The 20,875-nt window shown below is 53.6% G+C and overlaps 1 protein-coding gene across 1 annotated transcript in view; it reads left to right on the plus strand.

Annotated features, from left to right (window-relative positions):
- PPARGC1B (PPARG coactivator 1 beta) overlaps positions 1-13,383 on the plus strand; it is a 47,447-nt gene extending 34,064 nt beyond the window's left edge. Inside the window, exons 2-12 of the mRNA XM_054389216.1 lie at positions 728-901; positions 3,114-3,326; positions 5,206-5,322; positions 6,103-7,246; positions 7,852-7,888; positions 8,282-8,346; positions 8,788-9,553; positions 10,013-10,088; positions 10,932-11,053; positions 11,448-11,602; positions 13,280-13,383. Coding sequence (XP_054245191.1) covers positions 728-901; positions 3,114-3,326; positions 5,206-5,322; positions 6,103-7,246; positions 7,852-7,888; positions 8,282-8,346; positions 8,788-9,553; positions 10,013-10,088; positions 10,932-11,053; positions 11,448-11,602; positions 13,280-13,383 — 2,973 coding nt within the window. The remainder of the gene's footprint in view (positions 1-727; positions 902-3,113; positions 3,327-5,205; positions 5,323-6,102; positions 7,247-7,851; positions 7,889-8,281; positions 8,347-8,787; positions 9,554-10,012; positions 10,089-10,931; positions 11,054-11,447; positions 11,603-13,279) is intronic.
- The last annotated feature ends 7,492 nt before the right edge of the window (positions 13,384-20,875 follow it).

The raw sequence follows: 20,875 nt of genomic DNA on the forward strand, positions 1-20,875 counted from the left end.
TCAGTTTGTGTCTGTGCCATTTTCCTCATCATGCATGTGCGATGTGGCAACCAGGGCATGTATTGCCTTGGGACATGCAGCTTCCCCAGAGAGACTGCCCCTAAGTTCTTCAGTGCCATGTAGCAGGGACAGGGTACAGAGCAGCTGTGCTGGCCAGGCGTGAGATCACCCACTGGAGCCTGGCCCCATGCTTTGCTGTCTCGTGTGTGCCCAAGTCTCTTGCCTCACTCTGTTATGACTGATCCCCAGGACAGCTGGATGACCCTGGATGTCACTCTTAGGGCTCCAGAGGCAGAAGTGGCTCTTGTTTCCTCTACGGGCACCAGCAGCTGCTTTGTCAGGGTCTGGGGGATTGTGTCCTGAGCTTCTGCTTGTCAGAGGAGGTGAGGCTCTTGCAATGCAGATGCTGCTGTTTCAACACTTGCCATGGTGCAGGACACAAGAAGGGGGGTTGGTGGTAGTTACAGGGTGGCTTTCAGTAACCAGCAGTGCCAGTGCTAGGCTGTACAAACTGATTTGCAAGATGCACAGGGAAGAGGTGCCCTCCATGCCCTGCACTGCCATGTGGTTGCACCTGCAGCCACTAACCAAAGCTTATTTGAAAGAGGGCCTGAGTGATGGGCTTGAGCAGGGGCACATGGGGAGACAGGCTACCTGTGCAGGGGGCTGCTGCTGCTTGTGGCTGCCTGCCACTCTGGCTCATCCACCCCTTTTCTCTTCTCCCCAGTATGAGGTGTCTGGCGAGGAGCACCTCTACTCTGACTTCCCGGAGATTGATTTGTCTCAGCTGGATGCCAACGACTTTGACTCTGCAGGCTGCTTCAGCGAGCTGCAGTGGTGTGGGGAGCACTCAGAGACTGACTCCAGCCAGTACAGCACCGACGACTCCGAGCTCCTCCAGGTATCCCCATCCTCCCGGCACAGGGTACCCAAGGATGGAGGCAGGGGCAGGGCAGAGAAGGGGAAGAAGGAGGAAGGAAAGAGGGGACACACACAACTATTAATAGCTCCTCCCCAGCTGTTTAGTGCTTCATTAATTTGTGCACCAGACCTAAATGGGGCAAGCGGAGTAAGGCATTATAATGAGGAGGTGGATGAGCAGAGGAGGGCTGCTGAGCCAACCCTCCTGTGATGTATTATTAGAAGGGAATTACAGCTGGTGTGCCAGGGCAGCAGTGTGGGGCTCTCAGGGCTGTGATGTGAGGCAGGAGCAAAAAACAGCCCCTTCCCATGGCTCTCCAGCTTTGGCATCCTTTCTGGGCTTGGGGCTGAGATACTCCCAGGCACAGGCAGGGCTGGTCCTCATCCCTCAGGACTGTTTGTGTCTCTCCTTGCAGAAGAGCTGAGCATTGGCAGAGCTGGGGATTCAGGGCAGAGCTGTAAGCACAACAGGCGGGTTGGAGGCAAGGGAGCTATAGAGGCTGCCTGGGGACCAGGAGCAGAGCAAGCTGGGCAGCCTGCTCACCTTTACCCGAGCTCTTGCTATGCCATGGATATGCCCCATCCTCAGGGGCTGTGCCCTCCTGAGCAGCATCCAGGCCCTTACCTCTTCAGATCAGGAGGCTGCAATCCAGTGATGTCTGCTAATCACCAACTCTGGGTTACATTTTGAGAAGATGGAGGATTTGTGTTTAAACAAGGAGGGGGGAAAAGGCCCAAATATTTTCTAACCTGGCTGTAATAACAACCTTCTGGCTCCTATGCTGTGCTGATGCTGTGCTTGAAAATGGTCCAGTTCAGCTGAGGGACCTTCATCACGAGATGCATATTTTCCGCTGAACTTCCTGGGGAAAAGATAAACAGAAAAGAAATGCAGAAGACAGACCCATTAGGAGCAGTGGAGTATGATGAAATGTATCCCACTGAACTTGTAGGCACAGCACTCTTGTGCCAGTAACAGGAGGAAAGGAAATGGAGCCAAAAATGGAGCATCCTGCTGCCTTTCCCTGGAGCCTGCTCTAGTGACTGCGAGCAAGGTTAGGGCATGGAACAAAAGATATTTAATTTTCAAACAAGATGAAAGAAACACAGGAGGCTGTGTGCAGTCAACAGTCTTCCTTGCTAGCCTGAATTTACCCCTGTGCTAATTTTATAGCTGATGGTAGCCTGCTTTTTGTTGGACATGGTTTACATTCAAAATAGGATGGAAGAGGACCAAAAAGAAGGAACTCCTGGCTCACTTCACCCATTCCTCAGCTTCTTCATCTTCTTCTGGGCTTTTGCACTGTGTATCTAGACTGGAAGGGGACTCGTGGGTCTGTGTGGGGCCGAGAGGGCACTGAGAGGACTGAAGGTGCATCAGCCAAGGCGAAGCCTAGATGGGAAGAGGGGCCTAAGGAGAAAGGTTGGGACAGGGAAGAGGGAGGAGCAGCCTGTGGCCCTGCCTGGCCCAGCACAGCCCTACATGCTCACAAAACTCTTGTCAGCATCCCCAGATCATGCCGTTCACTGGGAGTCCCCACCAAGCCGGAGGCAGGGGTTGGGGACTTTTGGTCAAAACAGACCCCACACTGCATGGTGTAAGCTGTGGCATCTGCCCAGCGGTGCAGCCCAGGCTAAGCTTCCCCTGTGCCCTCCTGGGGGACTGTGCTCTCTTGTCCACTGGGCAGCCCTGGGCTGAGCTTACTTACACCTCCTCAGATTTTCTTTGCCTTTGTTGTCAGGAGAGCTGCAAATAACCAGCCATGCCCACTTGGACATCTTCATCCCCATGGAGGGCAGGGGGCTGTGCCTGCCCCCTCCCCAGGCTCCCAGTCCAACTGGATGCTGCTCCCAGCAAGCAGAGTTTTCTTGGGCAAGGAGCCTTTTAATCACAGATCCTCTATCTGCTGCTGTTTGCCTCATGGTGGGGTGGAGGCAACCACTGTGAGAGAAGATGCTAATTCATTCTTTTCCCACTGGGGTGAAGGGGGACAGACCTTCTCCTGTGCCAGTTGGGTCTCTCTCCTCCTGATCCCATCCAATCCCAGTGCTGTGCCGGGAAAAAGCTCTCCTGCAGGGTCACTGGGAAGCGTGGGTGCTGGTATAGCACTGTCACCCCCCCTTCACCTGTGCCCAGCACCCCCTGGTTCCACTGCCCGGCCTAACTGCCTATCTCTGCCTGCTCCTTTCAGATAATAGACAGCGAGAACGAAGCGCTGCTGGCAGCCCTCACCGAGACATTGGATGATATACATGGAGATGACATGAGCCTGGCTGCCTTCCGAACTATGGAAGAGGGGGACACACTCAACCATGCCTACACCTCGCCTGCCCCCTCCCCCAAACCCACCGTCCCGGTCACGGGTGGGCCACCCCCGGCCCCCGAGTTTGATGAGCTGTCTCTAGTAAGAACCCACTTCCTACTGTTTAAGGTGGATTTGGATGAGCCCCTGATAAGCCGGCTGCATGGGTATGATAGGAAGCAAAGGTCTGAATTTTTTCATTCTAGGCTTAAAACTCTTTAACCGTCAATACCAAAGCATTTACTTGTATTGTATACGTATACATGTTCTGCATCATTGCTGTCACCTCCATCACCATCCTCACGGGAACAAGCTGTATGTGTACAAATACATATGTATGAAGGGGGTGGGGGTGGGTATCAAAGGGGTGGGGCTGCTTTGACAGGACCCACACCTGCTTTTAATCAGATGTGTGGATGTGGGCCTGCCCAGGGTCTCCCAAGTGCATCTCAGCCCTGTGCCCATGGGTAGTGGTGGCTGCTCCTGCCCAGCTCTGCCCTGGGGTTGATTTTCCTGCTGCTCTTGCAAGAGGGACAGAGGGTACCTGGCCAGAGTTTCCGAGAGCCCATGCCCTCAGCGTTCAGCGGGAGGGTTTGACCCCTCCCCATGCCTTCCACCACAATCTCCTCAGGGGCTGTGTTGCCTCCTGTCCCTGCTGATTTCTTGACCAGAGCTTCCCTCTTGGTTCCCTGCAATATCAGGGCTCCAGCCTTGCTCCCCCTCCTGGTCAGGACTAACTGTCAGCACTTGCTGCAAACCACCGCCATCCCCAGGAGATCCTCTGGAACAGGGGCACCCAGCCTACTACCTCCTAGGGCTCACGGTCCATCTCCCGGGACCCCCAGCCTGGCCTCGGGGTCTCCCCAGAAGCCAGGGCTGTGGTGGAGAGGAGCGACATCCAGTGGTGAGAGTGTGCATTTCCACCGCCCACGCCCTGAGCAGGGGTATATATCACACACGTGTATGTGTATATATAGGATGTATACGTTGCAGGAAAAGGTGCTGGTTGCTTCCACCAAGAGGAGCTGCATGCCTAAAGCTGTGGTTGCCCCAACTGACATTGCCCAGCAGAGTCTGACTTGGGCACCCCCTATTTCTATTACCCCTTAAACCGCCCCCCCCCCCCCCCTTCACCTGACTTGGGGCTCTCTGCCTGTTGGCCAGTGTGGGAGCCCCAGATCTGTGTCCTCCATGCAGTCCCCTGGCACCTACGCAGTCGTCTTGCTGTTGAGCTGTTGTCACCTTTGGTTGTTAGCGTGACATGGGTGGATTATGAAATGTTGCTGGAGGGGTGTGTGTGTTTTTGTTTTTTTTTTCAACTAACCAAAAATGGTTTTGAGTATAAGAAAGATGTTATGCTGACCTGGCAGTCAGAAGTGGTGGCACTGTGGGTAACCCAGGGAAAATCCCACTCCAATTGCCCATGGGCTGGACAGACTGTGTTGAGGAAGATCCTCAACAGGTCCCACACGGGTTTACGTCTGGAAGGTGCCTTGAAATCTCATTAACAAGTCAAGGTCCCCTCTGGATGTTTTGGCTAAATGAGACTTGCACCAGGATCCAACCAATCTGCTCAATCCCACCACTCCTGTCAGTGCAATGTTTCTGTCACTTAAGGGCAGAACTGATGGAGTGAGAAGTTTGAGTGGCATGACAGCTCCTGTGCCCCTGGGAAGTAAATTCCCTCCTGTCCCCACTGCCCTGACCTGTTTGGGGGTCCCTGTGGATGTGGATGAACGCTGTTGAGACAGCCCTTGCCCATCCAGGGCCATGTGCCACTGGGTGCCTGTCCCTGCAGCCAAGGGGAAGTGGGAAATGCCTTCCTGCCTTTTTATATTTCCCCTGCCCCCCATTTTTGGGTCTGATGCTGAGCAGTGGATGTGCCCAGTGCAGGTGCAAGCCACAGGGCTTTGGCCCTGCCGGCACTTTCTCTTGCCCTCACTGTGATGCCGACTCCTTTTCTTACCACTTCTTTTTGCAGCTGAAGAAGTTGCTCCTCTCTCCATCACATGTGCCTCCGAGCTGTGAGGCTCAGCGGGATGGGAGCGCCCGGCACCCAGGGACCCCTAAGTCCCGACCCGCACGGCCCTGCACAAAGGTACTTGTCAGCAGGCAGAGCTCGAGTCCATCCAGCACCCACCTCTCAGGAGCCATCCTAAAGGAGGTCACCAAAGGACGGCATCAGGGAGTGTGGGCAGGCTCTGAGCAGGGCCAGGGGCTGGGGACAGGCGAGTCGCTGGCGTTCCTATCCTTGTCTGCATGGGGGTTGCAGTATGGGCTCAGCAAAACCTATGGGCTTCAAGCTGAGCTGAGAAATGTTTCAATCTCATTTGGACCCAGTGGGGTCAGGCCTTTCCCAGCTGTTTTTGAAAGCCCTGTGTGCTCCGTGGTCACCCCTCGACCCACTCCATGCTGACTCTCAGCCCAAGCTGGGTGCTATTGGCTGGGGAGAGCTGCATGCCGTGCTGCAGAGCCGACCCCATCACTTAAGCTAATCTCCTGAAACCCAGCAGAAGTTGCCATCAAAGACATTTCTACTTGGCTAATGGTAATTGTGCGGTGCATTAGGCCTGGCAAATTAGATTGTCTGGGAAGAGCAGCAAATCCCTCCTGGGGAGAAGGACTATCATTGCATGCCAGCTGTTGGAAGGACGGTGCTTGGGGCTGTTGAGCTGCTGGCACCCCCATGCCCAGTGGAAAGCCCCTGCGGTGTGGGGCTGACCCCCAGGAAGGTTGGGATGCTGGTGGGCTAGAACCTGGGGGTTCAAGGATGTGGGGTGGCTCTGTCAGCCAGGAAGCTTCTCACTCTGTGCCTGGTACTTGTGTCAGGTCATGGCTGTGGGCTCAAGGCTGACTTTCTCCTCTTATATCTCTGAAGGTGGAGGGTCCCCGGGACAGAAAGGTGAGTGTCCCACAGACGCAGAGCCGCAGCTGCACCGAGCTGCACCGGCACCTGACCTCCACCACTCCTTGCTCCCAGACCAAAGGCCCTGGAGCCCCTGAGGAGTGCCACCACCACCACCCTTCCCCAGGTGACTGCATTCATCACGAGGATGACAGTGACTCCAGTGAGGACTCACTGAGTTCTGGTGACTCAGTGACCCCCTCCTCCTTGGCAGATGATGGCCCCAGAAGCCAGTACTGTGAGGGGGAGATGCACTCGGTGGTGGAACTCATCCGCTATATGCACACCTATTGCCTGCCAGCGCGAAAGATGCCTCTCCGTGACACGGCTGATGCCAAGTCCCAGCCTTGCAGCAGCCCCTTCAAGAGAGCAAAACCGGACTGCCCTGCAAAGCCAGGCACCCCTGTCAGTGCCCAGAGCCCACCAGGCTGCACCTGGCAAGTGTCTGGGGCCTGCAAGAAGCCCGGAGCATCCTTTTCTATCCTGAAGGAACTGCTGGCGCGGGACCTGCTGTGTGATGTGAGCAAGCCATACCGCCTGGGCAAGCCTGTATATGCTGCCCTGACCCAGCCACCTGGCTCCCACTCCCCTGTGTCACCACCCCACGATGGGGAGGATGCCACTGGGACCTGCACATCCAGAGCCAAAACAGCACCAGAGAAGGGTGAGCCACAGCAGAGCCCCAGGCCCGAGGCAGAGGCACTGCGGGAGCCGAGTGGACTTGAGCACGATGCTGGGAAGTGTGTGAGTGTCCTGGGGGTCGCTGCCGGGAAGGTGGCCCGCAAGCAGGAGAGCACCATTTATGCTGTCCGTCGATCCAAGAGACTCAACCCTGAGCTTGGCCACTGGCTTTCCTTCCTTGATGAGCCATCTCCTGACCCCTCCAGCCCCAGGGAGACAGGGGACAGCCGCAGCCCCCAGAATGCTCTAATGTACAGGCAACCCACACTGTGCCCAGCGCTGGAGGGCTTCTCTGCTGAAGAGCCTGCAGCTGAAGTGGAGGTGGGGGGCACAGCACCACCAGCGGAGCTCCAGCCACTCTCCCTGTGCTCCCCGGGGCATGGTGAGGTGGGTGATGGGACTGAGAGCCGGCGCTGTGCCCTCCTGGAGCAAGCAGGTGAGGGAGTCAGGGGTTATCACTCTGGTCACCCCTGCTGGGTGTGCCCACACTGCCTGGGCCATTTCTACTGCTGGCCAGGTGTTTGGCATTCAGCTGGCAGTGAAGCTGAGAGCGGCCCCAAGCACAGCCAAGTCCTGACCTATGTGCTGGCTGCCTGGGGGAGTCCCATGCATGGGGAACTGGGGGCTTGTTCTGGTTTTGAGGTACTCTTCCAATCCATGGGAGCCTTCTGCCTCATTTTCCCCATCCTTATAACAAGATGAAGGAGTTAGTGTAGTGCTAACCCAGAAGGGACCAGGCTGCCCCATTGCTCCAGATCCCTTTTCCCTGTGGGCTAACCTTGTGCCTGGGCACTGGGATTCAGCTGCACTGAACCCGAATCGCAGCTATCCACAAACTCTTTGTGAGCTCAAATGGCTCAACCCTGGCAGTATTAGAGCCCTCCCCAAATGCTCCCTTCTTGCAGGCAGGCAAAGCCCATGGTCCTCTGCCTCTGGCCAGGCCAGGGTGGGCTGAGGGTCCCTGGCTCCTGCTGTGAGCATCATGGGCATGGGAGGTGGCACAGCTCTGCTGATAACGCTGTTTCTCTCCCTGCCTTTCAGAAACACCTCGGTGTCTCACGCTGTCCTTGGCACAAACGTAAGTGGGCATGGGGCTAGAAGAATAGCACTGGGGCTGAAAAGCTGCCTGAGTTTGTCTGGCTGGGCAAACAGCAGCAGTGAGTGAGAGAAGCTGCTTTTGCAGAGCAGACTGAGCTGAGCAGCTGAGTGCGAGGCTGTGGGAAGCCACAGCCATCACTCAGGTGCGAGGAGCTCAGAGAGCATTTCTCTGTGCCAGGGGAAATGTGCCCCAGGGCTCTGGCTGGGACAGGGAAGGCACGCTGCTTGCCTTGCTCACCTTTCACCCCTCGGTTACTCTGCAGGCACTAGTCACAGTGGGAGGGCTCTCTTGCAGGCAGTGTTATCTCAGCTTCTGGTTTCTGGAACTGTGGTTCACCTGAACACTTTCTCCTTATTTTCTGCTCTTCTTCAGTGACCCAACCTTTGGGAAAAGAAACTTTGAGCCAATGCTGACTGTGGAGCTGTGTGGGACAGCAGGTAGGACAGTGTTTTAATTTCTTAATTTTGCAAAAATCCTTTCAGGGAGGGGGTAAATTTACCCTAAATTCAGACTGGAGTCACCAGCTCCAGCCAAGTCCAGCCAAGGGGATGTGTTCATCTGCTGGCACACCCCTACTGTGCACTTCCCATGTGCTGCCTCTGCATCACAGCACTGCGAGCAGCTCAGGGGGATGTGTTTGGGGTGGAGGCACTGTTCAGAGGGCCCCTGCATGAACCAGGAGGGAAGGGAGAGTCTTCTGGTCCCTGCTGGGATCAGGCATCTTTCTTTTTCCCAAGTGCTGATGGATGGATGAGGTTGTGGGACCGAGCAGCCTCCTCCCTTGCAATGCCTGTTGCAGCCCAGGCACCAGGGTGGGATGGGGCAGGATGTCAGGGGCAGAGCTGACTCCTGCCCTTTGTCCGGGGGGGGGGGTTCAGGTCTCACGCCACCCACCACTCCACCATATAAGCCGGCCGAGGAGGACCTATACAAGCCAGACATCCCCCAGGAGCCGGGGAAGGAGGATGGGACAGCCCACAGCCCCAGGGGTGCAGGGGATCTGGCAGCTTCCCAGAAAGCCCCCAGGAAGCACCCGGAGAGGACAGAGCTCTTCGCCCACCTGAGCCGAGCCACCGGGCACCCCGCACCCCCTGAGCAGCAGGGCGTGCTCAAGCGGCCCTTCTCCTGCTCCTTTGGGGACCATGACTACTGCCAGGTGCTGAAGCCCGAGGCCACGCTGCAGAGGAAGGTGCTCAAATCGTGGGAGCCCCCGGGCCAGGTAGAGTCGGACCACAAAAGGAGGATCCCGGCTGCCCACTACCAGGGACTGGACTTCAGCAGCAAGGAGGCAGGCGGCGAGATGCTGTGGAAGAATGGTGTCAAGCAGCTGAGAGACCAGGAGATCAGAGCCAGCTTAACGAAGCACTTTGGCTTTCTGGACAGTGCTCTTGATGATGAGGACATGGCCTTCTGCAAGACCCCCGAGTATGACAATGTCTTTGAAGATAGCTGCAGTGAGAGTGGCTCCCTCGTGGAGGAGGAGGAGGAGGAAGAGGACGAGGAGGAAGAACATGGCGATACCAAGCTGTGCCTGCGGAGAAACATCCTTTCCAGGACCAGTTCACATTACTGTTCCCGGAGCAGGTCCAGCTCAGGGTCTTCGTGCTGCCGGTCCCGATCACCCGCGAGCAGACGCACCTTCAGGTACAGGAGGGCCGTGGGGAGGGCTCTTGGGACTGTTCTTGCCCCTGCATTTTTGCTCTGGTGCGTGGCAGCCCCAACTCCCTCTGCTCTGCGGGCCCAAGTGATAAAGACAATAATTAATGAAAAAAAAACTATTCAAATAATTGGTACTACATCAGCAACTGCTGCAAACATCGGGCATGGCCAGAGAAAGCAGCAGGAGGAGCAGACAGGGTTTGCCATGGCCCTGGAAACCATGGGGCATGGCAGGGGCTGAAGCCACACCTGGGAATCCTCTCTGACATCTATCAGAAAGGACTTTCCAGTGTCCTTTCCAGTGTTTCCAGACTCCCATCTCTTTTTGGCCTGCCTGCTGCTGCAGATGCTATGTACCTTGGCTTCTCTTTGGTGTTTGATCCTTCCTCCACCAGATCCCTCCCGCTACACCCCCATGCTGACATCTTCTTCCTCACTTCCCAGGTGTGAGAATGGTGAGCAGTGTCAGAGCAGGAGCAGGCACCAGGGCCAGCTGGAGAAGAGACGAGAAAAGGCCATCGTAAGTGAGCGGGGACCTCATGCTGGGACAAAGCAATCCTCAGCTCTGAGTTCATCTCCCACTCCAGATAAGCAGTAGTGGAGCCCATCAGCCCTGGCTTCAGCATCCCTTGGTGCAAAGCCAGCGTTAAACAAGGACATGGGGGTGGAGAGGGGAGTGAAAAACCCAGCATGAAGCAGAAGCCAACAGCAATTGGCAATACATGGAGTCCTTGGCTCAGTAATGCCCAGAGCATCCTACACTGGTGCTTCAGCACTGCTGGCATTGGCACTTAGTGGGGTGAGCTGGGGAATCCCTGAAGCTGATCAGCTGCTACAGATGTGGCCCTGCTGAAGTGGCAGCCTTGTGCACCAGGAACCCAGCATATGCTCATAGGTGGGAGTGGGATTGGGAGGTTGTGTGTGGGAGGAAATAACTTGGTCCTCTGTAGTGTTGTACACACACACATGCACACTCATGCTTGCCCTTCTGTCATTTTCTTCTGCAATGCAATAGAATTTTGCCCTGGTTATTCTTGGGAATATTTTCTGGCATCTTCACCAGGAGAAGCTGAAAAAGACGCAGGAGAAATTTAGAAGAGAAGAAGGGGCAGTGGCTGCTCCATCCCAGATACGGCCGCCCCGGCAGCAGTGGTGTCCTGGAGGTGGCACCCATGAGCTAGCTAGAGCCAAGATAAGCAGACCCTGGAGGTGTCAGGCTCTGCCTGGAGTAGTATTGCCCCACTGCAGCCTGATTCCTGGGGCTGGCTTGCAAGGGCTCCTCCGTGGCGCTACATTTCCAGCCCATTCAGCTGTGTGGAGGTGCGAGGTCCCAGAGCCTGAAACCTTTCCCTTGCTTTGCCAGGGGGAAGGCCGGGTGGTGTATGTCAGAAACCTCTCCAGCAGCATGAGCTCCAGTGAACTGAAGAAACGCTTTGAGGTCTTTGGTGAAATCGTGGAGTGTCAGGTCCTGTCTAGGACTAACAGGTGGGTGGGAAGTGAGCTGCAGTCTGTGGCTCCAGTGGCTGCAGACAACCCCTTTCCCCAGGCAGCAGTAGCACTGCCAGGCAGCGCAGTGTCACTCCTGCATCCAGCTGTGTGTGTGCGAGCGTGGTTGTGCTGGTGAGGTGAAATGCTCTGCCCCATGCCAACCCCCTTGGTCAGCCTAGCTTATGGTCTCAGTCCTTTGGGTGAGGAGATGCAGTGTGTCCCCAGGTCCAAGGGCATGGAGAGGGTCTGTGGGTGGGTGGGATGGCAGGATAGAGGAACAATGGGATGTAGGGATGGCAGGATGGAGTGCTGAGAGTGCAGTGCTGGGCAGAGCCACATCAAAGGGGCTGCAGGGCCCATCACATCTTTAATTCTTTCTCTGGTTGCTCAGGGGAGATAAATACGGCTTCATCACCTACCGGTATTCAGAGCATGCCGCCTTATCTCTGAAGAACGGCACCTTGCTAAGGAAGAGGAATGAGCCTTCCTTCCAGCTCAGCTCTGGTGGCCTCGGGCACTTCTTCTGGACCAGATACACTGACCTGGGTAAGAAAGCAGGAGCTGCTTTTTCCGAAGCACTTCAATTATCAGCTCAGAGCTGTAACTCTGCATTGCTGAATCCTTGTCATGCAAGGATCCTAAATGTCATTAGAGCCTGCAGAAAAAGGCCACCAGCTCTCCTATGGCTCACGTAGCTGCTCTTAGCTCAGTCAGATGGCTTGGGAACCTGGGGGGAGCAAAGGAAAGCAACTGGCATGAGGACCTGCAGTGTGTTGGCTGCAAAACAGCATCACAAACCAGGGCTGATGGGTCTCAGCTGACCACAGCCCATCCTATCTCTGCTGTGTTTCTACACAGCGCTGGATGCCTTCCAGCAGAGATGTCCCTTCCCTGTCGTTAGAGAAAGCAGTCAGCAACATCTCATTAGCCCAAGAGGTGATCTGGGTGGTTTGCTGCTCTGCAGGACAGATTCACCACACTGCACAAGCACTTCTGAGCCAAAATGACGGCACTGAAATGTGCTGTAGTCGCATTAACTCTTTCTGTGCTGTGTGGGCTTCTGCGAGACCTCCTGCCTCACTTAGTGACCACATTAACCAAAGTCTTTTCTGGACCCCATCCCATCCGCAAGTGGTGGTTTGCAGCCTGAGCTGAAGGACAGGAGTGGAACCTTATGCTAGTCCTGCAAGAGAACTGTGATCCAGGCTTCACTCAGCCCTCACTGCTCTTGGTGTTTCAGGAACACTGCACATTCATTTCTGTACCTTCCACATGGAGTGAAGTGATGCTAATATACCACTTCATGCATGAGAGACTGAGGCCCAGGAAATAAAGACCTAAGTCTTGATTTATCTCTAGGTGCCCAGTTTAGTCTTCTAGCACCTTCCAATATTTCACCTACTGAGCGCAGCAATCCCTCTGACCTCGGTTGTGGTCGCAAATGCAAATGTGGGTGCAAGTTTTTCATCTAAATAAACTCAAGGCCTCTCATTTTAGGCACAAAGATAGGAAGCATCCTGCCATGATGATGTTAACACATGGCTGTGTTTGCTGTGGGAGGGGGCCCAGACTTGCCTCCCCTGACACAGGAGAACCCTTCTCCATGCTCCTCACCTGCAGATTGCTGCAAGGCCAGCAGTCACCCCCTCACTGTGCAGCCATTCCTAAAGTTCTGGTAAGGATAAGATGGGGAGCCCACAGGCAGAGGTGAAATGCAGCCATGCTACTCATGACTCACTGAAAAAGACACACCCAAAAGGGTTAAGCTGCTGATAAATTAGGCAGCCTTATTTCTGGCATTTGCTTGACTTTCCCAGGCTTTTTGGTGGCACTGTTTGTTCAGCTTCTGAAGAAGGGCTGGAGAGCACTACAGGCAGGCACCCCCTCCTCGTGACTGGCATGGATCCTGTGGGACAGCCCTGTGGAATTCAGCTGCATCCCACAGTTTTGTGCACCTGGAAATGGGTGTCTGTGGTGTATGACCTTCTGAGCTGGGCACTGCTACAGCCCCTCTGCCCAACAGCTCTTTTTCAATGGAGGGAGGAGACAGCACCGTCCATGCTCCCTTTTGCCATTACCGTCTTGTCCAGGCTGGCTTTGTGATGCTGGGATGCAGCATGAGGGTAGCAGGACAGCAAGCAGGACCTTGCTGTGCCTCAGTTTCCCTTTCTGCTCATTCCTCACTCCCTGACCTGGCTGCCTTGTGTCCCTGCTATCCCCCAGACTGCAGCGCGGAGGAGTCCTCCTCGGCTCCAGTGAGAAGCAAGTACGAGGCGATGGATTTCGACAGCTTGCTGCAGGAGGCCCAGCTAAGCCTGCATCGGTAACAGCCTTAACCTTGGAGGAATACCTCAATACCTCAGTCAAGGCACTTCCAATATGTTTACGTTTTCAAAGAAATTATCCAGTCTGTGGAAAGCAAGAGCGGAGCGAGAGCACAGGCACGAGAGAAAGAGAGAGAGAGACTGCTGTCCTTTCGATCGATGTTTACATTGAACAAAGCTGCTTCTGTCTGTGAGTCCCCATGGTGTTGATGTCTCACTGCCACACGTTAGTGTCCCCCCTCCCCCTGCTTCTGACTGGTTGTTTTAGGGTGAGCCTAGGAGCCACCCCCCGGGCCCTCTTCCTCCCCACCCCCCCAGCCCTGCCCCTGCTCCTGCCGTGGAGTTGCAGCTGTGTTCACCATAACATTTTTTTGTCTGTAGTGTGTGATGATGAAATTGTTAATTGTGAATAGAATCAGGATTATAAACTAATTTTTAATAGAAGAAGAGGAAAAAAAAAGTATATACTTAAAAAAATGTATTTATGGCTCAGATGTACTGTAATTCAGATTTATTGTACCGCTTCCTTGATTTTTAACTATGCACTGTAATGAGGCACTTGCCACTCAGCAAATGGGGGGTCAGAGCAGAGTCACGGAGTGGGCATCCACCCATTGGCTGTGGAGGCACCCCCCCGTTCCCACTGGCAAACCAGGGCGCTCAGTGGGCTGTCTGGGTTGCCCACTTGCTCTCAAAGCCATTCATCTTGCTCATGTGGCCCCAGCCTTCAGCCCACCTGGGTCATGGCTCTCAAATGCCAAGCTGAGTCCTGGTGCGCAATGGAGCCAACGTGCAGTGAGGAACACCAGTGCTGTGCCATTCTTGCCGTGGGGCTTTGCAGGATTACAGGAGAGGGGTGGTTGAAGGATGCACTACCCAGGGAGCCAGCCAGCCAGTGCTGCTCCAGCCTTTGAAGCCAGGAGAGAAGGGCCAGGGGGCTGGAGCCGGTCAGGCTTGGTCCAGTGGGTCTTACTGGCATAGTCTGGGGGACTGCCAACTCTGGGTCCAAGCGAGGGAGCTGGCTTCTCTCTGGCTCCCTTGGTGGCTGGGAGACCAGATGGGCAGAGTGGATTGCTTCTTGCTTGCTTCCACTCCCTGCAAAGCAAGCAGGGCAAGAAGACCCATCCACGATCCCCACCTGGCAGCCAGCCCAAAATCCAGAGTGACAGAGCCACACCGAACACCCACCCCACCCAATACCCTGCCCATGCCCTGCCCGGTACCTGATAAGCCATACAATTCCCCAACACCCCGTTGGCACCTAAGATCTCTCCTTCATGCCCATCAGTGCCCACTCTGCCTCTGGCTCGGAGCCCTTGGATTTAAGGCATGCTCAAGCAGCACCACCATGAAATTGCTTGTGAACATGCCCTCCATCTCCAGGCAAGGTGAGGTGGGGATAGAGCCCAGCACTGGCTGGAGCAAACCCCATCATGAGCTGGCCCCAGGCTCCATCTTCCAGAGGGAGCAGGAATTTCACTGCTACTCAAGCCATTGCCATCATCTCCATTTATTTTTCTGACCCAGAGACCATTAGGGATTCAGCCATCCTATGTAGATAGAATATTATAGCCTTAACTCTGCCAATAGATAGATTAGAGTCTCCTGAGGTCTGCCCTTGGCATGACGTAGGGGTTTGATTCTCATTTTCCTGGGTACTATTTCGCCTTGCAGGGAGTATGACCAAAGCCTCTGAAGTTACACGAGATGTGATGCCAAGAGCTTGTGCCCTGCCGAGGTGGTCCTGACCGTGGGGCCGTGCATGCAGCTGGTCTCTGGTGGGAGCAGGAGTGCCAGAAGTGTCGATACCAGCACCGCTACCTGGCTAATTCTCCCTGCTGTCGGGGAAGCCCTGGTTCTGACACCCAGCTTGGCAGTGGGAGGTCCGCACACCACCGCGGCATCACCTTCCACTGGTGACAGTTACTGTCAGGGAACAGTCCTTGTGCCATTTCTGTCTCGGCAGTGAGTTTTGGCATAGCTCCTGCCACAAGCTCCCCCCACTACCCATCCCACTTTAGCACACACGAGTCGCTCTGGCCGAGACGGAGTATCTGCTATTGGCAATTGCCTCATTGTAGCTTTGCCTTTTTCTGTCCTAGTATTTCCTCACAACGATGATGTTTACATGTGATTGCTATAGAGCTTATGTAGAATGTATATAGCGACACATTTAGGGTGGGTAGTACTGTTCTGTGCTGTGCTGATGTTTTTCAGAAAACGATCAATCCAAAAAACCCAACAAACAAACAAAAAAAAAAAAGCAAAGTAAGTGGAATTCTTCCATCTCCTGCGCAGCCGGGGGCACCAAGCCCCTGCAGCCGGGCCCTGCTGGGGATGCATCAAGCGTGGCAGAGGGGAAGGGTTAGTACAGAGCTGGGGGCTCTGGAGCTGGGGGAGCCCTCTGCAGGGGGCATCGCTCAGTCACTTCCCAAGCATTGCTTTTGGTGTACCCAGATACAAAATTTCACGTTGTTTTCCTGCAGCTGGGTGTCCCGGGTTGGCCCACAGCCCCTGCCCATGCCCAGCTTCTGGATATGGAGATCAGTGCGCGGGAAAGGGAGGGCTCATCCTGCACAGAGCCCATCAGTACTGCACCCATAGGGTAGGAAGAGATGCAATAAGTGGTCTTTGTGGTGCCTGAAGCCTATAACTGGGATTGGGTTGGGATTTTTGCTTTGGGGACTTTTTTTTTTTTTTTTCCCCTCCATTAAATTGGGATGATTTGTTTTTCTTCCTTCCCCAAGAAATTTCTCCAGGATTTATGCACTATGCACAGATGTGTGCAAGGCACAGCAGTGGCTGCCAGCCCATAACTGCAGCAGGAAAAGCAGAGGGCACATGCTGTCAGCCCTGGAGACTGTGTGCTGCCAGCCCCAGGGGCTTCCCCTGACTTTTAAGAGTGGCTGAGAGTGGAGGGTGTTCGGCTCAAGAAGTGCAGGTCTGTGGGGTTTAGAATCCACAGGCTTTGTGGTGCAAAGTAAGTGTCCAGTTATTTTGTTTGTTTGGTTTTGGTTTTGTTTTTTTTTTGTGTGTGTGTGTTTTTTGTTAATATAAATGTCTCTTGAGCTCACCATGCTCAAGCCTGCAAACGGGCAGGAAGGAAGGCTCAGGCACAAGAAGCAGGTGAGATCTCACTCCCGTAGCAGCCTGGGACTGTTTTGGATGCTAACTGGGAAACAGGGCAGGAGCAGAACAATGCCCAGGCACTGCACAGAGAAGCCAGAGGCACCAGCACTTTGCAGGACTGGCTGGGGAGCCGGGAGCATCCCCCTCGAGGATTAGCTTTACATCCCACTCAGCTTGTGGCACCATGGCAGGTGCCCTGCTATAGATGCAGCTCAGAGCTGAGCACCCCAAAAAGGGAACCCTTGCACCCCAGCACCATGACAGCCTCAGGAAGCTGCAGCCCATGAGAGCCAGGACTGCAGGGCAGGTGGGAGCACTATTTCAAGGAGAAGCTAGGAGCAAAAGGGTAGATTATGGTAGGCATTTAAATAGAAAGGAGATTTATGTTTTAAAAAATTTATAACTATAGAATGTCTCCCAGTAGTTGCCTGTGGGTACTGTGGGGAAATTGTTCAGGGTGGGGTACTGGGTTTCTGGCTGGAGTCCAGCAGGTTGCTGGGGCTCTGCTGGAAGGAGCAAATATTTCTGAGTGTCTGGGCTGAATGCAGAGGACAATCCTGGGATTTGTGTTCAAAGCTGCCCCAAAGAAAAAGTTTATCCTGACTCCTACTCAGCACAGCTGGTTGGGCTGCTCATCTTTAGCGATGTGGCAGTTTAGTCACCACGTTAGTCTTGAGTGTCTGATTTCAGCACTGATCCATGCAAAGGAGTGGTGCAATTGCAGACCAGCACTTTTTTTTCCTTTACCCTGCCGTTTCTTTCCTTTTTTTTTTTTTTTCCTGTTTCTTCTTTTATTTTTTTCTTCCTTTTTGGAGGTATGCTGAATACTGAGATAAATCGTTTGTAGCTGAGCCCTGACACCCTTTCTGGTCTAAGCATCGTTGTCCCATCCCCAACAATCTCAAGCAATAGAGCCACATGCAGCCTTTGGGTTTCATTCCTCTTCCCTCACCCACCCTGAGGTCAGGGGCAGTGGCAGCAGCAGTGCCCACAGCCACAGCCCCAAGCCAAGAGCCACGCTGCAGTAAATACTGAGTTGGGGAGGGAGTGTGTGTTTGCATGTAAGAATGAGAAAGACTAAACTGATGCATTTCTTGAGAAAGGTGTAAGAATTTCACCTAAAAAGGGGCACATCTGCTTTGTTATTTATGAAAAAGAAAAAGCTAAATTCTGTCTCTTTTTTTTCTGTTTTTGAAGTAAAAGGACACTGCTAATAATTATCAGGGGCCAATTCTGCCTCGCTTCTTCAAGCTGAGTAAGTACTACTTAGCTCTGCAAATTTCTACCTGCAGAGTAAGTAAAAGTAGCAGAATTGATCTCTCTGTGATTAGGAATCAAGTTTTTACTCTGTTGGTTTGGGTTTTCTTTTTTGGTTTGGTTTGGGTTTGGGTTTTTTTTTTTTTTAATCGGTAGCGGTTTTTTATATTTCACTTAATTTTTTCCCCCCAGTTCCGTTCCATTGTGTCCTTATTTATGTAATATACTTTAACCTTTAAAAGGTGGCATGGATTCTTATGCCTTTCCTTTATTATTATTATTATTGTTGTTGTTGTTGTTATTATTTTTAAAAGAGAGATTTATTTCTAGTGTGATTTAACTGTCTACCTTCTAAAACGAGAGAACGTTTTCTTGTATTTTTACATTGTCAGATTCTATAGTTTCATAGATAATAATTTAACCAAATCGCTCAATGTATTACCTGTATCTATCTGGTGGGTATAAAAGTTCTATTTTAAATTGTGTAAATACTTCAGAACTGGCTTCTTTTTCCAGACTCCCCTGCCGTGGAGTTACTTGTTTACATCAAAAAGACTGTAGAATCTCTACGCTCATGTACTGTAAATAGTGATCTGCCTATAACTAAATGATAAAATATATACTATAAAGTGGAAAGAGAAAAAAAAAAGGAATAAGTCTGCTCTGCTAATGCTTTAGTTTAGCAGCACAAGCCTGCTGTGGGAAGAGGTGGTTTTGTTTTGTGGAAGGTGCTCTCCTGCATCTGCCTGGACAGCAGTGGGACAGTGTGGACACAGCTGGGGCTAGAGATGGGGTGGCAGAGCCCCCCAAGCTTGCTCACTGCCAGGGATGTGGCTTCTGTGAGGGCATATCCTTGTATATTTCTATTTTAAGTGTAATTTCTTCCAGTTTGACACATGTAGGAAAAGTGTGAGCTCCATACTTCACAGTTTGAGAGCTGTGCCAATGCCACAAGACTCACTGCAGAAAAAACACTCCAGAACAGGGGGGTGAAAAATGATGTGGGGTACACATCTCAAATTTGCTTCAGTGTCAGTAGAAGAGCAAAGGGCTGAATTGCTAGAAGTGGTGTAGGAAAGACTCCAGGTGGTGATGAAGCAACCATACAGCTCAAGACAGCACCTGGATAGTCTGTGCTGCTCAGGACCAGAACAGTTCCCCTGGAGTCAGCCTATTCTCCAAGACATAGCCAAGCTGGCCCAACCACAGTTTCCCAGCACAGGGCGTCCTGGCCATCAGACCCTGTGGAAGGGTCTGGGTGAAAAAAAGCTCAGGGATTTGGCAGCAGCATGGGGCAGCTCCCCTGCAGCACAGGGCAGCTCCCCTGCAGCACCCAGCAGATGAGGGCCCAGTGCCAGCTGTCACCCCTGCAAGGGCTCAGCAGGTCAGAGGCTTTGCACTGAAGTTACTGGGGACACAGCGCAGTGATGCTGCCGGGTGGGAGGATCTCGGTGCTTGAAAGGAAGAGGTCTGCAAAGTGCTGAGGTGTCCCAGCTATTTTTTTCCTGCCAATTTGGGAAGCTGCCCCAGACCCACCCATCTTCTGTGCAGCACAGCTGGCAGAAGCCCAGCCAGAGAGCTAGAACCAGCCTCCCACCCTCCTCCCTTCTATTGCTGCTCTCTGAGTGGAGCCCATTTCTGGGCTGTTTCCCCCCAAAAAATGGGCTTCAAGGCCACCACTCAGGAATATTTTGCTAAGATACATCAGGGCACAGTGACACTTCCAGTGTCAGGGCAGATTTAAACATGAAATTGCAAGGAGCAAATGTGGGGATGCAGCTGGCGCAACTGGTGTTTGGGTGCCCAGGGTGGATACAAGTGGAACAAGAGACATGGAAGCAGGGTCCCTGGCTGGCAGAGCTCCAGGGTGGAGTAGGGGCACACAAAATAAGGGTCTACAGGGAGGGACAGACCTGCAGCTAAAGCTTGTCCTCCCAGCCTGGCCTATGCTGTGTTCCCAGGCAGCTTCCTGGAAAATAAAGGACTAATATTGCTTATCAAGCATCATCCTGCAAGCAGCCCTAGGGACTGGAGGGAGCTGTTGGGGACTTGTGACATCAGTTCAGCAGCTCCATTAGTCCCAGCAATTACCTGCAGCCATTTGGGAAAACCCCACAATGCAGCAGTTTTCATTTGGGTGTAACTATGACAAAAGGCTTCTTCACACACAGGTGGGCACTGCTTGTGTAGTAGCTTACATGACTGCTATCTGGCTGCTGGAGGGAAGGGAGACTGCAACATCTCCTACCCTAGGCTCCCTTGCCTTGTAGGAGGGCAAAATAAGTCAGGAATGGGCTTCTGTGACTAGGGCTGCCTTTGCTGGCCCTGGCTGGCTGGCACACACACAATGTGTGGGCAGCATACACAATGCAGGCAGCAGGCACAGACGGGGCTGCAGGGGCAGTGTTTGGCAGTGCCTGCATCTACCCAGCTGAGCTGGGCTGGCCAAGACCACAGCTGCCCTGGACTCCATCACCTTAGTGGGACCCTCCTGCCCCACAGTCAAGGGCTCACAGAAAGGCCTGTGGTTGGGCAGGGGAGGCAGGGACATAGCAAGGTAGGGCCTGGAAATGCCACACCAGGTTCACGCTCCTGACCGATGTGAAACGCCTGTTGCTTGGATTTATTTCACTGCCTGGCAAGCTGTCCTGGGCTACCCTTTGGAGTTTCACCTCCCACCTGAGCCCTGGACAGCAGCATCCAACACCAAATCCTGCCCTGGGTTCTGGCCCTTGGGCCATGCAAGGTTTGTCTAGTGGGGTTCTGGAGGCCATACGTGGCATAATGTATGCCTTTGTTCCCCCTCAGCATTTATCAGTCCCAGCTTGCTGTCCAGGTGTCTTTGAATGGAAGAATAGGGACAGGCTTGGTTTCCTTGTACCCTGACAGCTCAAGGACCTCTCTGCCCACTGGTCCCTCCCTGCCTGCAGCAGCTGCCCACATAGAACCCCTCCCAGCTTTCCTTCCCACTCCCTCCCATGCTTTTAATCTCCTTCCCTAGCACACCTGTAGCTCCTGCCTCCTGTGCTTGCTTTGTGTCTTCAAATGCCAGTGGAGAACTTTCTCCAGGTCCTGCTAGCTTTGGGTGCTGCAATCTCTGTTCCCTCTT

Source organism: Indicator indicator, chromosome 18 (assembly GCF_027791375.1).
Source record: "Indicator indicator isolate 239-I01 chromosome 18, UM_Iind_1.1, whole genome shotgun sequence".
Lineage (NCBI taxonomy): Eukaryota > Metazoa > Chordata > Aves > Piciformes > Indicatoridae > Indicator > Indicator indicator.